Source organism: Notechis scutatus, chromosome 4, assembly GCF_049901735.1.
Source record: "Notechis scutatus isolate UNSWTSFEM ecotype Mainland chromosome 4, rNotScu1.2, whole genome shotgun sequence".
Lineage (NCBI taxonomy): Eukaryota > Metazoa > Chordata > Lepidosauria > Squamata > Elapidae > Notechis > Notechis scutatus.
This window is the reverse complement of record NC_142012.1, coordinates 139,047,366-139,064,168: the sequence shown is the minus strand read 5'-3', so window position 1 is coordinate 139,064,168 and position 16,803 is coordinate 139,047,366. Positions and strand designations below refer to the sequence as shown.

Sequence of the window (16,803 nt, the reverse complement as noted above, 5' to 3'; positions counted from 1 at the left end):
AGGAAACTGATGTGTATTCTGTTGACTTAGCAGTCAAAATATCAGCCCAATGCAAATTAAAATAATTGAGTTGTGAAGCTTTGATTAAACGTTTTAAAAGGAGCAAGAGAACTAGCTTACATTTAGTTTTACTCAAACTTTCAGACTATGTTATTTTTATAATAACATAAAATGTAATGGTCTACATAACAACTAAACAGCAGACTAGTGGGAAAACTGCATGTTTTTGTGTGTCCATTTTATTGAAAAATAGTTGCTATTAATGTATTGAAAACAATTCCATTTCAACCAAAGGTCCTTATACGCACAAGACTAACCCATTCTTCACAGATACAGGCATGTAGAGTCACTGCCTTACATTGTGGTGCTATGCATATTTCCTCACAGTTAAGTTCTAAGCTGTTGTGGCCATCATTTGTTTGCTATATATAAGTAACAAAAATTGGGACAAGCGCTAGACTTTTCTATCTTTCTTTGCTGCCATCTGCTAGTTGACTAGATTTTTGCAGTCTAGACACAGTAGCTGTATTTTGTGCAATGTTACTTGGTCTAAAAGATGAATCCTCAAGATGATTTTCATGTATTTGAAAGTATTTTAGGATTCACCGATCCATCCCAAAAGATGGAAAGGACTAACTATGCCTGCTTTATCAATATATATATATATATATATATATATATATATATATATATATATATATATATATATATATATATATATATATGTGTGTGTGTGTGTGTGTGTGTGTGTGTGTGTGTGTGTGTGTGTGTGTGTTTTCTTAAGTTTTCGCGGGTACTTACATGTATGGTGTTCGGCTTGGTTCGGGTATTTTCCCACGTCATTGTAGTTCTTTTACAGTTGTAGCAACGTTTCAGCAGAATCTCATCTGCCATCATCAGGCTTCTGTATTACATATTACATATCAATACATATATATATTGCACTGAAGCCCATTGAAAAGGCTTTGGCCCCCTTTTCTTTTCAAGCAAAATTTAGAATTAAGTTTTTCTGATACAGTGTTTTGGGTTACTTGATTTTCAACAACGATCAATATTCTTGCCTTGGGAGAGGGAAAGGGTACGTGGGAGAGAGAGGCATCAGATACAGATGTCAGCTAGCACCAAGCAATATTGTTCATTTAAGCAATAAACAAGTCATTGTTTCCTCCTCTGAGACATGTCACAGATCTCTCCAGGCAGAAACAAGACGGACATTAATATATTTTGGCAGTCAGAGGCATTACCATGTTATCAGTAGCAAATCAAGGACATTCTAATCAACATAAGGGGGAAAAGGCTAACAAAATTTAGCTGCCAATTTGAGGGAGATAGATACATGATAGATGATAGATAGATAGATAGATAGATAGATAGATAGATAGATAGATAGATAGATAGATATAGAGGGAGGGAGGGAGGGAGGGAGGGAGGGAGGGAGGGTTAGCTAGCTAGCTAGCTAGCTTATGGTCATGATATAATGTAAATGAAGCCATAACAGGAAATGTTTAAGCTATGTATTTCTTTAGCTTACCGAAATCAATGAGAAAAACCCAGTATTTTTCAGAGAAATGAGTGTGATTTGAAATGGAAAGCATTTGATTGAACTGTGCTCCTTGTTCTTTTAGAAACTACCTTACACAGCTTTTCATACATGGATGACTGGTGGACACCATTGGAGAAAGTCACAATGGCCATGGAACACAGTAAATCATAAAATATTCAAGAACAGAAATCTCATCCCAATTGATTTCTACTCCTCGTAATTTCATAGATGTACCTGTGTACTTTTCTTTGCAGCAGAACAAAAGTTTTTTGCTATTCTAGGATCTTTTTCGAGGCAGTGTAGACTTACTATATTATTTTATTAATAGTATAATTTGATTGTATTAGTAATAAAATACAATAAAGCCAATTGGCAGCTATTACTTTGCAATCAATTGCCCAAGCTCTTCCAGAAAAGCCAATTTTTACCAACTTCTGGAAAGTCATGAGAATGAGGACATACTCCCTTCAGAGGCATGCTGTTCCATAAAACGGTAACCATCACAAACAACAAATGGCAGACAGATGACAATCTTCTAATCTCCTTGGTGGCAGTGGGAAGATGGTCCTCCATGGTTGCCAGATGACTGAGTATCTGAGACTCTGCTATGAGACAATTGTGAGACAATTAACTAGGAAAAGAGATGACTTGTTGTGCTCTCTAAATGGAATATTGATACAATCTGGTGTTGGTGAACGTTTGTAGTCTCAAATTCCAGTTCTCTATTTTGATACACATATGAAATGAATCATATTTAAGGTAATGTTACAATGTTGTTTCACCTAAATGAGGTGCTATGAGTAATGGATGGATATCATCAACCTATGTTTCCTTCAAGTTTATCACCTTCAAAGGTCTTCTTTAAATCCTATTTTGACATTTTCCATCTGAATTCTGAAGTTGGCCAGTTTGGTGGGAGGATCCTGAGATTTGATACACATTTTACAATAAAATCTCCCTGGGGAAGCTCATTTGACACCAATCTAAGACATATTGTAGAGTTGTGAACAGAATTCCGATTCTTTTCATAACTGATCTTAATCTATTGGGTAATATGCTATAGATCATCACAGCTGCCTACATTTTTTAATTATCTTGATGATACCACTAATGTTGGTAATATGAAAAAATATGCCCCAAATCACTTAAGAGCAATTTTTATTCTCAATATAAATTTGCCATTATGAGTGCAATGGCATGATGTGTGTGACTATGATGACATCTTGAGGCAACTTTAAAAATTAAGTTTATAAGGAATTCAAAAAAGGCAATTGACCAAAATAATCCCATCAGAATAGCAAATAAATTTTGTTTAACCTAGTAAGAATGAAATATTTCCTACAACAGTTTTATTTGATCTGTGTATTCTTAGAATGCATTTCTAAGAATTGGCTGAACCTGGAATTAATATTCAAAGATATTTTAAATTAATAATTTAAGCAGAAAGCTCTGAAGGCTCATTCAACTGGTAGTTTGCTTCAAATTCTTAAACACTGTGCCGTAAATCATGTTTCAATAAATTTCAATCTAGTTCTTTTATTTCTAAAGGCTGGAACAATGAAATTGCTCAGAAGAATCATCTTAACTGGAGTAGGCTTTTCAGAATGTTATAATGCTACCATACCATTGTTTCAAAAATAAATTTGTAAGATAAAAATGATTATTAATTTTAAAAGGCAGAAATTGGGACAATATCCATTTAAACCCATGGAGGCTTTTTGTTGCTTTAAAGTAGATAACTATAAAATTTCAATTAAGGAAAAACTCAAAAATGTGTGCATCTTTATGGAAGCCCCTGTGGCCTAGCAAAATAGCTTTTTTTAATTAGAAGCAAATAACAAAGTAGAAATGATGTATTTAACTAATTATAGTGATAGCTATAATTTATATCAGTAATTCATCTGCACGCCCAAGTGTGCAGCAGGCATGTTTCTTCTATCAATCAAATATTACTAACCTTCACATCAACTCCAGATTTCAAGTTTCTTCATGCCTTGCTTCAAGAATGTGTCCACCACCCCAACCTAGAAGTATGCATAACCCATTTGCTGTTGTATGGAATTCCCTAATAATTAAAGATATACAATCTTCACATTTGATTTTCTATATCAAACAGTAGATTTATCACTTCCATGGTCCCTCACTTATTCAACAGTCATACTTTTAAGGCTATTCTTGATCTTTGATGTTTCCCTGACATATTGCTTACATTAATAAATGAAGAGAATTTTAAACTAACTAAATAAGACATGTTAGCTTTAAAAGGCAGAAGCTGCCAGACTGATATGGAAGATCAGGACTCTGGTTTAAAAGCACAATATGGTGTGCAGAAATTGATTGCAGTTAACCCAGTTTCCTACTGCTTGAATGGAAGATTTGCTAAGTATTATTTTAATCTCATGATAGGAAAGCAAGCAAGGTATCAATGACGATAAAAAAATACCATGCTACTTCCAGAATCTGTCACAGCGGTCCCTTGTTTCTGACATTTGTGGCAAGCCAACATGCACCAGTTAAGACCTAAACACTTATCACATTTTCAGAAGACAACTCACAGGTTGCTGTTTTAGCAATAGCAGAGTTATGTACTATTTTACAGTGTTTTACAGCTCTCTCTAAGCAGTTTACAGTGTCAGCAAAGTGCCCCCAACAACCTGGGCCCTCATTTTACTGAGCCTGGAAGGATGGAAGACTGAGTCAACCTTGAGCCTGGTGAGATTCAAACTGCCAAACTGCAGGCAGCTGGCAGTCAGAAGTAGCAGCATGCAGTACTCATGGTTTTGGTCACCAAGCCAAGAACAAATTAAACAGAAAATGTAATAGGCCTCTGGCGACGTTATGGTTTGTGTGCTTCATGAGAATAAACTCTATAGCCATCTTACTTGAAACATTTTCCCTACTTTTTCTTCCCCTCTTCTAAAGGCTTTCTTTAAAAATGTCATTTTTTTCAGTAGGAATCTTGGGAAATTTATTTCTTTGTAACTTTTTATTTGGTCAACCCCATCACCATTCTTCCTGCAGCTGAAGTATACAATTGCACTCCAGAAATAATTAACTTTTCTTTACATATATAGACTCTTAAAAAAAAAACTTAACTATAACTGCCAAGAAGAGCCAGTGCGAAAAAATCAAATTCATTTTCTCTTACCTTATACTTTTAACGTGTAATTTTTATTGACCTTTGAAGTTCAGATTAGGTATTTTGAGGTATTCCAGCATTTTAAATAACAGGCAGCACTAAAGCTGTAGAAATTAGTTAAAGAAAAACAGCCATCTTATCTTCCTTTTTTAAGCCTTGATTAGTGTCTTGAATATTCCCCCAGAAATTCAGCTATCTCTCCCTCATTTTAGAGAACATTGATCTAAAGTAACCTGACAGAAGACAGAATAAAAGTCTAGGCCAAGTATGACATGTAATTCAATTCCTGAAAAAAATAATTCCACTATTTCCAACACTTTAAAATTATATTATTTTGAATTCCTTGAATAAAGCATGTGTTGTGTATTAATATATAATTTTTGTTGATTTTTTTGCTTGAATTGACTAGATTAATTAACTAAATAGTCTGGTAAGTTCTGCACTTTAAAAAATCAAAAGAATTTATAGAAGCTTATTGAAAGCCCTTTTGACACTAAAAAGGACATGAAGGTGCAAACTTTAGATATTTCCATTAATCAAAGATCCATATTAAAATCTGAACTACTATGTTAAAATCTTAGTAGAATAGAAAAGAAAAGAAAGAGTTGGAAGGGACCTTGGAGGTTTTCTAGTCCAACCCCCTTGCCTAGGTAGGAAACCCTACACCACTTCAGACAAATGGTTATCCAACATCTTTTTAAAAACTTCTAGTGTTGGAGCATTCACAACTTCTGGAGGCAAGTTGTCCCACTGATTAATTGTTCTGTCAGGAAATGTCTCCTTAGTTCTAAGTTGCTTCTCTCCTTGATTAGTTTCCACCCATTGCTTCTTGTCCTTCCTTCAGGGGCTTTGGAGAATAGCTTGACTCCCTCTTCTTATAGCAGAAGAGAATAGCCAGACCTCTCTTACAAGATAGCTGGATACTTTTATATAAATGAATTGATACATTAACATAATTATAAATAATGCTTCACTGGACTCCAGTTCCCTTTAAACTCTGCATGTTTATTACAATTGTCCTTTCCTTTAGTAAATAAACAGTGAACCTTTGTAGTTTTTATTTATGGAAAAAATTAAATGACTTAAAGGATATGCTATGCCAAAAATTCAAAACAGATTAAAACAAAAGAACATCCAAAACTAAAGGATCACAATAGGGGGAAGTAGTACAATTATATTAGAAAAAGACACAAGTTAAAAAATCTGAATTCTGCTACTCTTTCAACAATCTGCACATCCAAAGAATGAATTCAGTACAAAAATGCATTTACAAGGTCATCCTCCAAAATAAAACTGATTTTATAAAGACAATTCATTTTATGTGTTTCTCTTATGTTGATTTTGAGATATTTGTTGGGATAGGAAATATATTCTGTTTTCTTATCATAGCTTTCATGAAAAGAAACCCATACACTTAATACTGAGGTCTTAACACTATTTCATCTAGATGTCAACAGAGCTCTTCATGTACTATGAAGAACAATATATCCAATAATATTCCTATGAAAAAAGACACAACTGTTCAAATAAAAACTTCTTTACATCTTAGATGCAGGGGAGAAATGCATGCATGAAGAGTTTGTACAACCGAAAAGCCAGAAGTGTTTATTAAAAATTTCCCCAATTTAAATTTAAAAATTGAGATTTAAAATCTATTCTAATCATGGATGTGGTGTGATAAATGGCTCAACAATTTAAAGAATCAATGAAAAGAAGGAAAGCTTGGAAATAGATCTTCAGACCACAACCTACTTTCCCTTTTTATTGTGTGTTTTGTTGCTCAAACATCTATAGCAACACACAAATAGGAAGGAGTTGCAACAGTGATAATCCCTCTTCCCCAAACAATCATATGGTTTTGGAAGTATGGACGAAGCAAAAGCCAACCTTCACTGTAGTTGCCAGAACAAGCATTTCACGAGATAATCTGTACTGAAAAGTTATGCAGTCTTCATCTCTTCAGATTCACTGCTGCGTAACAATGTTTCTATGGCAGATCCCAACATAATTGAAGAGCAATCTAACTTGATGAACAGATGGGAAAAGTCTGTTTTAAGAGCTTTGCATTGGTAGCCCTGTGTGTTAGGAAGTTAAAGGGAAGGGGAATCAATGGAGTGGAACAAGGAAACACTTTTTTTTTTACATTTCCTTTTCGGATTTTATTTCAAATCTAATTCAAAATGTCAAAGCTACAAAAAAAAAAAAAAAAAAAAAAGACGAGGGAAACAATTATGGGGGTTTCTCCTAACTCACAATATTCTAAAACAAAGTATCACTACTGCCAGCAGATCTGTTACACACATTTCAGATGAAGTTTCTAAACACAAAATCTCATTCTGGGAAATAGCCACAATGAAGGTTTTGTACAATATAAAACATTGACAGGTCTACCAATGCAGTTACTCATGAATATACACGTGCATTCACACACAAAAAAAGGAATGCTTTTTTCATTTGTTTGTTTAACAGACTGTTCAGGCACAAAAACAAAACCGCATTTCCAGTAAGTGACAGCATCATAAAAATTAACAGTTTGTCAGTGTTTACTCTTCTTTGACTTCTTGTGAGATCTGTGTGGAGAACGAGATTGAGATCTGGATTTTTTCCCTGACTTTTTAGGTGATCTGGATCGTGATCTTCTTGATCTTTTTGGTGTCCTTGAACCAGATGGTGACCTAAAAATAAACTAACTGATGTCAATAATTTTCACCTTCAATTTCTATCTATGCTTTTAATGCTTTACAGAAAGAGACAATTGATAATGCTATACTAAATTAGGTTTCAAGCAAATTTGTCTTCCAAAACATACAAATACATGAAACTGGAATTTAAAAACAACGTGTGTATATTATATGTATCAATAGAAATTCATTTAGGTTGCAATCCTATCAGAAATATCTATTGATAAAAGTTACCACTAAACTTAGCAGTAACTGACTTAAATAAATATGTATACCAATCTCATGTTAAAGGTGCATCTCATGAACCAGGATAGTTATTAAAATGCCCCTCTCAAATGTTCAAGCTCACTTGTTAAAAGTTGAATCATAGAACTGTTTTTAATTATAGAACCTTTACTGACTTACTCTCTCAACTACCTCTGCACTTAACATACTGCTTTCCCTCTTAATTTTACATTCATTTCTCTTTAATATACTTTAGTCACTCCAACTTTGCAATCTGATCATGATCCTGTTTTTTGCCTTTTATTTTCTAACTTTCATACAAATAAGGCTATTTTAACTGGTTTTAATACAATAGTCAATCACATCAAAAATTAAGATTATGATGATGTTGCTCTACCAAATTCTTCCTATCTCAATGAACATCAAGTATGTGTATAAAATTAAACAGCATACTGCTGCAGAGATTCATAGTTTCCATGTTCCCACAACATGCTTCATTCCTTTAACTATCTCAATCTAATCTTCTTACCAGTGGTTAAGATATCCACAATCATACCAGATGGATAAAATTCACCATACTGGGATTCCAAGTCATGTACCATGAATGCTTTCATCAGTAAATTATTAGCAAGGCTTCATGTCATCTCTAGCCCTCCCAGGCAGAATACGATAAAAACAGTTGGGCAATAAGTACTATAACAGGGAAACTAAGTTTTTCAAAGTTTTTTTTCTTGCTACTTTTCCTTGCACAAAAATATCCAATATGCATTTTAATATTCCCAAGAAATGACTACCTTGGATAGACTAACTTTAACCCTTGCAAAATTGGGTCAGTTTTAAATTAAATTTAACCTTCAGATGCTAGTTGTCTGGGTTAATTAACCTTTTTAGGGTTCCAATAACAAGCACACACATACAATAGGTTGAAATAAGCCTTCCAAGAGGATGTTAAATTGTCTTTATACTTCTGCCATCATAAATAAAATCAAGACTCAATCCAGTATAAATTACATATTGTTTAATTGGGCTTTTTTAGTTTTTCAATCTTTAAAACTTTCCAATTAATATCCAGATCTTCTTACCTTTAATTCCTTTAAATCTTCTTTCCTGGTATGCTGGTTGTATCCTGCCACTTATTACATTATATAATCTTATTATTAAATAAAAGTTTAAATGATTATAAATGGCACTAAATAACAAAATAAACGACAATTTGAACAGTAAAACAAGCTATGGTTTACCTCTTGGCTTTTTTACTGACATCTCTGGGAGAATCTTTATGGGAAGATCTAGAACGTGAGCTTTCTTTATGAGATCTTTCAGACCTTTCAGATCGTTCAGATTTCGGTGATGGAGATTTTGCCCGCCTGCTTCCACTGCTGCGCGATGGGCTTGGTGATGTGCTATGTCGTCTTTTCCTTTTGCAAAAACAGTAGAAATTATCACATCTGAAGCATGGTCCAATAAAAATAGTCTATAAAAAGTTTGGGACTTAATTTATTTGCCAATTAAAATGTCCAAAAAAGTCTTGTAGGTCTGGAAAAACACTGTGACATAAAATATTTTGAGTTGTCCAAAACAAATTTTTGCCAAGCTGGGATGATCCACATAAACTATAATATTACTTGGGGTTAACAGATATATCTGGAGTTTTTTTGGCCATGCATAGCTTGAGAAAGCAAAGCACAAACAAAAATAATGTTTTTTGTATATTTCAAACAGTGAGTTATTGGGAATGTCAAACTGTTCTTTGGAAAAAAAGTAAAATTTTAATAATATTAAATACTTTCACACCTCTATTTGTAAACATTAATTGTAATGGGCTAGGATTCTGGAACTATAAAAATCTAAATTAATGGAGCAAGAAAAATATCATCTTTCATAATGCACATATTTTGGTAAAACATAAAAAGAAATTAGTAAAATTTTATATATAGGAATAGAAGAGTAAAATGAAGAGAGAAATAGAGACAGAATTTTTTAAAAGTGTATATTATGAAATGCTTAGGCCCGTAATTGTAACTGCAATAAGGCAGTTGTTTGTTTAAATATTATACCTTTCTTTCCTTGTTGGTGTACATTCTTCCTTTTCCTTCTTCTCTTTGGATCTTGAATCAGATTTCTCTTTATCCTTCTTATCTCTTTCCCTTTCCCTTTCCAGTTCCTTTTCTTTTTCCTACATGTAAAATATAACAGAATCATGAAAGTAACCTTAGAGATCATTGAGTCCAAGCCCTCCAAAGAATAGAATCTGTTGGAACATCTCTGATAGATTAATGAGACTCTCTTCAAAGACTTCTTCTGAAGAACTCATGATTTCAATCTTAGCTAAGTTAGTTTTCCAAATGGAAACTGATGTGAAACAGGGATCATTAATTAAGATCATTAATTCTTCTAGGTAAGTTCTAGCATTACTGCCTCTGATATTCTATCTCCAGTGTTTTCAATACACGTTGCCTGACTGAATAGAGAATTATTTGCCCAACACTAGTTGTTTCCCCATAGTAAATGATTTATTAAAATTAAGTGAAACAACATTTTTTCAAACATCTTTAATGCGCTGGTATGAAACCATCACTTTATGTGCTAGGAGAGACTAAGTATTTTTACATAAGCCAAATTATGTATTACTAAAGAAATTTAGTAAAAGTATTTTGTGGAAATAAATCTTTATCTGAATTCATATTACTTTTTAACTGCAAACGGCCTTTATGCCATACTCTAACACAGGGGTGTCAAACTCAAGGCCCGCAGGCCGGATTTGGTTGGATGTGGTTGGATCTGGCCCGCAGAGCTGTCATGGTCTACCCACGTCACTTCGGCCCAGTCTACTCATGGCACTTCAGCCCGGTCTACCAATGCAGAGAGGAAAGATCAGGCCAGCTAAGCTTCAGCCCGACCTATCTGCTGCAAAGAGGGAAGATCAGGCCAATGTAGCTTCAGCCCAGTCTACCCAATTAGGTCAGCGTGGCTTTGGCCTGGTCTACTCAACGCAAAGAGGAAACTTGCCAGCAGTTTGGGGAGTGGCATCAAGCTGACCACACCCACCTAGTCAACCACACCCATCCACTCAGCCACGCCCTCCGGCCCCCAGAGATCAACCACAGCCCTGATGCGGCCCTCAATGAAATTGAGTTTGACACCCCTGCTCTAACATAACCACAGCTTCACAGAACAGTTTTGTACACAGAGAATATATTGATATTCTGCTTCACAGAACAGTTTTGTACACAGAGAATATATTGATATGCAACTGTTTATAAGATTCAGTATGTCCACATAGGAAGATATAACTTTCTGAAATCCTGAACAGCTATTACAAAATCTGTGCACAACATTAAGCTGTACTGACCTATGATCTGAGAGGAGTATCAATGAACTGCATTGACCTATGGACAGGCATTATATAAAGCAGGATTTTTTTTTCTGTAACCATGTTTCAATTAAAAAAAAAGCATAACTATATTTTTGACTCCTGTTCTGGCATGGTTGCAAGGAAACGGTAAGATATCTCATACCGTTTAGTGGGAAAGGAATTTAATATTGACTGATTGATTTCATTTGATTGCCCACAAGATGATTCTTGGGCGGTTCACAATTTTATTCCACCCCAACCAGAATATTTTTTTTTTATTTGAACTATAGTTTTTTCAAATAAGTAATAAAGAATGTATGCTTTGCCTTTTTTTTTTTTTTTACTATAAGACTACTTACAAATTGGACATATGCTATATATGTTAAGCAAAAGTTCCTTACTTTGCATTTTATGTCCTTTTCTGAAGTCAGACTGGGGTGTGCAGAAGAACTCACTCGAGTTCACTACTCATACAAGTCATATTATGCCATAGTTAAAGGGTAGCGGTGGCAGTATTATTATTAAAATACTTCATCCAAGCCACTGAAAACTAATGTAAAATTCTAAATTGTAAACACTACTTACTCTCTGGAGCAATTTGTCACGGTAATGTTCAACTTGTTCCTGAAGACTCTGGCCTTGTTTCTTCGGTCTTTTTCCAGATTCTAATTCATCTTGAAACTTCATTACTTTCAACTAAGACAAAATGTATTTTTTTAAAAAAGCACTTATATGCAAGTTTGTAAAAGGCAGAAAAGCAGAATACTGTTTTAATTTAGTCTTAACTCTGACATATATGACTGAAACAGTCTTCTAAAGAAGCTCTGCAATTACAAATATCCATAACAAGATTCAAGTTTTTAATGATCTTGTTAAAACTATGGATTTATCTCTAAAACTATGTAAAATAGTATTACTGTTACATTACTTTATTTCTTTTTCCCCTCTTCCATCATTGCTATGAGACCAGAAGTTCATTTATCTAAACTTTGTGTAATTTAGAATAACATCTAAATAGAGACAAAAATGAAACAAGCCAACTTCACGTATTTTGAAGTTACCTTGCTTCAGTAACTATAGTGCATGGTTGAGTGAGTGTTTCTCAGTGTGCTTCTTTTTTCTCCCTGTATTCATATCAGATAAGAAGCACAATGTACACCACCTAACACTCATTTATATAAAGTTACGATTAACTTACATTATACCTACATATAGCTATAGTGTTTTAAAGAGAAGAAAATAATCATTTATAACTACCCAATTCTCAACTAGTTTTGTATGCCCTTTGTATGCTTAATAAGGGTCAAAATTCTATTATATACTACACAATAGAATTACATTATTCAATGGACATTTTTACTTAGAAAGTATATTTAAGCATACATTTGAAGGAATGTTTAAAATAATAATAATAAAATAATCTGAGACGGTACTTTAATTAACTTATAATACTTTGTGATTATGATTAAAGCATTTTTATTCAATGATTTTCACTTTTTGCTATCAAGTAAAAAAAATCCTGTTTGCTTCAAGGTTTGAGTGGGGGCACACGGAGATCAAAACTTTTAAACATTAATTCTATAAAATATATTGTACATATTTTATGTTTAAGGGGATAACATTCAAATAAGTGGATAAATATCTATTGGGTTTTTTAAAAAGTTTAATTATAAATATTTTCAAAAAATTTAAATGTACATATCTATAAATAAGCTTTCTAAAGGACTAAAGACTTCAAATCAACTGTCAGAAAGACGGGAAGCTGGCTCTATTTTCATCGTTAAATAATTTTGCTGATCACTTAATTTCATTTACCACCACTAACACAAATTATATTTGTAGCACTGTTTTCACAAACATACCTCAATTTCTCTGAGTTTGGCACGCTTTTCCTCACTCATTTCTGAGAATTTGCTTGATGACTTTGAATCAGGTATTTCTTCTCTAATAGGATTGGAGTAAAGGTGGTGCTCCTCAGATTTAGAACTTTGAGTATCCTCCTCATCTTCACTTTCTTCTTCTTGGCTTTAAAATAACAGAAATAACACCATGATTCTCTTAATTTATTCATAATAGAAAGGTTTGCAACTTCCTAAGAAAGTATTTATCATAAAATAAGAACACATTGATGGGACTCCAAGAATATGTACTTCCTATTATTATGTATTTCAATTATACAAACTATATTCAATTTTAAAAATTAAAAAAATATATAGTTTAGGGGAAGGAAAGGACAAGGAAAACAATGCATTTTTTGTTTCTTCTTCATACCTAAAGACAGCATAAAAGGTAAAGCTTATTAGATATAAAATCTCATAAGTCCAAACATTTTAAATGCAATACAGTGTAATAGCATAATATCAAAGTTTTGCCCCAGGAGACATAGAATAAGTCACAGTATTTAAAGAGTGGGAGATAGGATTTAATCAGAACAAATTGATGTCAACATTTAAAATATAAGAGAGGAATTGAAGATGTTGTACTGTGGCAGAAACCTGGTCTAAAATTGGAGAACTAAGGATTGAAATCCTCACTTAACCATGAAGCCTGTTGAATATCTCTCTTAGCCTAATCTCATCATAGTTATGTGATAGTGGTGGGAATGGATAGAAATATATATACCACATGCTGTCACAGGGGATTGGAAAATTTGAGAAACAGAGACTAGAGTGTCTTCAAACTTGACAGCTTTAAGACTTGTGGACTTCAACTCCCAGAATTCCTCCTCCAGTCATGTTAGCTCAGGAATTCTGGAAGTTGAAGTCCACAAGTCTTAAACTTGCCAAGTTTGAAGACCCTTGGACTACAGCATCTTGAGAAGCATTTTATACAGCCTAAAATTAATGAGATAATTCAGAGGGGATTCTGGGTTGTGAACTTCAAAATAATTTCATATGTATAATTCATGTCACATACAAAAAGAGGGATAATGAAAAGGATAAAGCATTTTTGGATCTGACTTTGTTTCTTAGAAACAGAGTCCCACTTCTATCAAAGATTTATAATATTCAACTGTTAATGATAAGCATCATATTTTAAAGTTATTGTTATGCATTAAAAGTTACTGTGAAACCTTTAATAATTCAAAGCTCTATTTTAACTTTAACCTGGATATGTTTCAATGTATCATCCTATTAGGCAACTTTTTAGGAGCTATCAGTGAACTTTGACATTATGGACTGTAATGATATGGAGTCCTGTCTAAAATCCAAGAGCATCCACTATAAATCTGATAATGAAAGGTGTTTTCATATTCAAAGCCAGTTCAGAGAGGCATGTTATGAGCTTGGTGAACAAATGTACAGTACAATGCCAAAAAACTAAGACAGCCTGAGAAATATATCCAGAATGCATACTCTACACAGCCAGTGTTTCTCCTTTTCTAGAAAGAGACATTTTTCCCAAATGTACAGTGAAACGATCCCATCTTAGAAGATGAAACTCACTTCAAAGACCACATGATACATGCACTCCTTGTATTTATTAATCTATCGCTGCCCTTTCAGAATGGCCACTTTGGCACACAGTTCATTCAAATCTTTACTTTGTTAATGCAATCAAAGTTTCTTTTGGAAAAAATATGTGTTTGCATGAATTTTTGCAAGTGTACCTGAATTGAAACAGTTTTGTTAATTTTGCTTCAATTAGGAGATGTGAAAGTTGCAATAGATATTGCATAAATATCTTGTTTCTTCCTTCTTCCCTCAATATTTTTATATTGGAGGAAATATGTAGATTCTACTACTACCCTTTATATAGACTCCAGAAATAACCAAGAAACTCACAAAACATTTTTATTCCATTTATTATGCTTACGGGAGAGTAAACAAGGGAAAAATGGTCTTACTTCTGATTTTCTTCTTCCTCTGATTCTTCATGCTGGTCAAACAGCTCCCATTTAGATGTTGTTACCGCTAGGATGACAATCAATTATTGTACAAAAATGTCAATATATAAGTATTTTAAGAGAAATTTGTAAATATTCTAAATTCTTGTAACTTCCTAAACTTTTATTTAATGGCACTGACTCAAGAGAATGAGTGGTATCTGTGTACTATTTTATTAAGCATAATAAAATAGAAACAGGACTTAAAATAGGAACTAACCTTGAGCTTCAAGCGCAGACTCATCAACTGCTTCCCATTTTGAAGGGGCAACTTTAAATATTGGCTCATTTTTTTTAGATTCTTCAGATCCATCCACTATTGAATAAAAGAATTATGCAAAACATAATACAACTCTAAGTATGCTCTATTTTAGAGCACCTCAATAAGAAAATCCAAATTTAAGAAATGTTCCCCAGATTATCCTGAAAGGCAGAAGAAATCTATATGCGTATTTAGTGCAAAGTAAGCCCCAACATGTACAACAGAATTGACCCCCTGGTAAGTTGCACTCAATGCTCTACAAGCAAATTTCTGCTCCCACAAAAGAAACTCTCTTAGTTTGCCTTCTCCCTGTAATTCAGAATGCTGCCAAAAACAGTTCTGGAGGAACTCTCAATCATCCAGAAAAAATCTGGGGGTCTGAATGAAGGAATTCAGGCAGGTGAAGTAATGTAATATAGTAGTCTCCAACCTTTTTGGCTTTGTAGAATGCTGGGGATGGCGGGGAAGGGAATGGCTATGCATGAGTGGGAACGAGTGTGTGTGTGTGCATGCAGCTCCATTTGCATAAGTGGAGCACATATGCGCCTACTGTTTACACAAATGGAGCTTCATGTGTGCGTTCACCCACTGCTTGTGAAAATGGAGCTGCATGCGTTCGCCCACCACTTCTGTGGCTGTTCCAAACAGGCTGCTGCTCAGTACTCGGCCGAAGTCCAGGGATTGGGGACTCCTGGTCTAATATACCAAAGCTATTTTCGGCCTGGACAAAACTTCATCTCGCCATACACATTCCAAATTCTGAAAATTCAGGCAGAATTCACCAAAGTATAGTAACTTCATATAAAAATATGTCAACTAAAAAGTTCATTGACGCAGATAAATATTATAATACTTAGAAAGGCCTGTATGTACAATTTTAACATCCAAATTCACTTGATTTAAATTCAGATATTTACAAGAACTGAAATGTTAATAAAAAGCTAGGCAGATTTTAAAACATATATATTATTTTGCATTAGATCGATTTTCATATGCTTTCAAAATTAATTCTGCATGAAACATCTTTCTCCAGAATAACTACATTATTTACTATATTGATTTGCTATTCCTTAAATATAGTCTACAATTATCTGCATTAAAATTGTAATTGTAGAAAATATGTTTTTATTTGCATGTAACATAATTTTATAATAAGATGTATGTTTCTAAATAACATGCTAAATTAGAACATTCCTTACAAGGTACTCCATCAAGATCATCATCAATTGATTTAATAGGGATTCCGTCAAGATCATCGATTGGAGTGACATCAATAGGAATTCCGTCCACATCTTCTAGTGGAGCACCATCAAGTTCTTCTTCAATGGGAGCTCCATCAAGATCATCAGGTACTTCCTGAGAATAAAACATACACTGAGATAAATATAATCCAAGTATTTTCTCAAGTCCTTATTTCATTATTTCCTCACATAGAATTTTTTCAGCTTGTGACTTTAGTTCAAAACCTCTGCATAGTCTGTTAATTTGGGCCAATTCATATGTAAAGCAATTTCTCATCCACCAAATAGAAGAAAAACATATTTATGTGCCTTCCCTTCAAAACATCTGCGCCAAATCACATAACCGTACAAGCTCAAGAAAAAAAATCAGTGAATCTTACAAATAGATACACATGAATATATGCATTACAGTGATGCAGTGCAAGTGAGTACAACCCAATACAGAATAATCTAATCCTCACTGTGCAAAAC

At 33.7% G+C, this 16,803-nt stretch overlaps 1 protein-coding gene across 3 annotated transcripts in view; it reads right to left on the bottom strand.

Moving 5' to 3' along the window:
• Positions 1-5,666: 5,666 nt before the first annotated feature.
• Positions 5,667-16,803, bottom strand: part of U2SURP (U2 snRNP associated SURP domain containing) — a 47,539-nt gene continuing 36,402 nt past the window's right edge. For all 3 annotated transcript variants that reach the window (XM_026664650.2, XM_087965124.1, XM_087965123.1), the window contains 8 exons: positions 16,291-16,447; positions 15,050-15,145; positions 14,791-14,857; positions 12,806-12,968; positions 11,529-11,639; positions 9,646-9,764; positions 8,830-9,006; positions 5,667-7,357 (listed from right to left, as the gene is read on the bottom strand). In XM_026664650.2, coding sequence (XP_026520435.1) covers positions 7,219-7,357; positions 8,830-9,006; positions 9,646-9,764; positions 11,529-11,639; positions 12,806-12,968; positions 14,791-14,857; positions 15,050-15,145; positions 16,291-16,447 — 1,029 coding nt within the window. In that variant the 3' untranslated portion in view covers positions 5,667-7,218. The remainder of the gene's footprint in view (positions 7,358-8,829; positions 9,007-9,645; positions 9,765-11,528; positions 11,640-12,805; positions 12,969-14,790; positions 14,858-15,049; positions 15,146-16,290; positions 16,448-16,803) is intronic.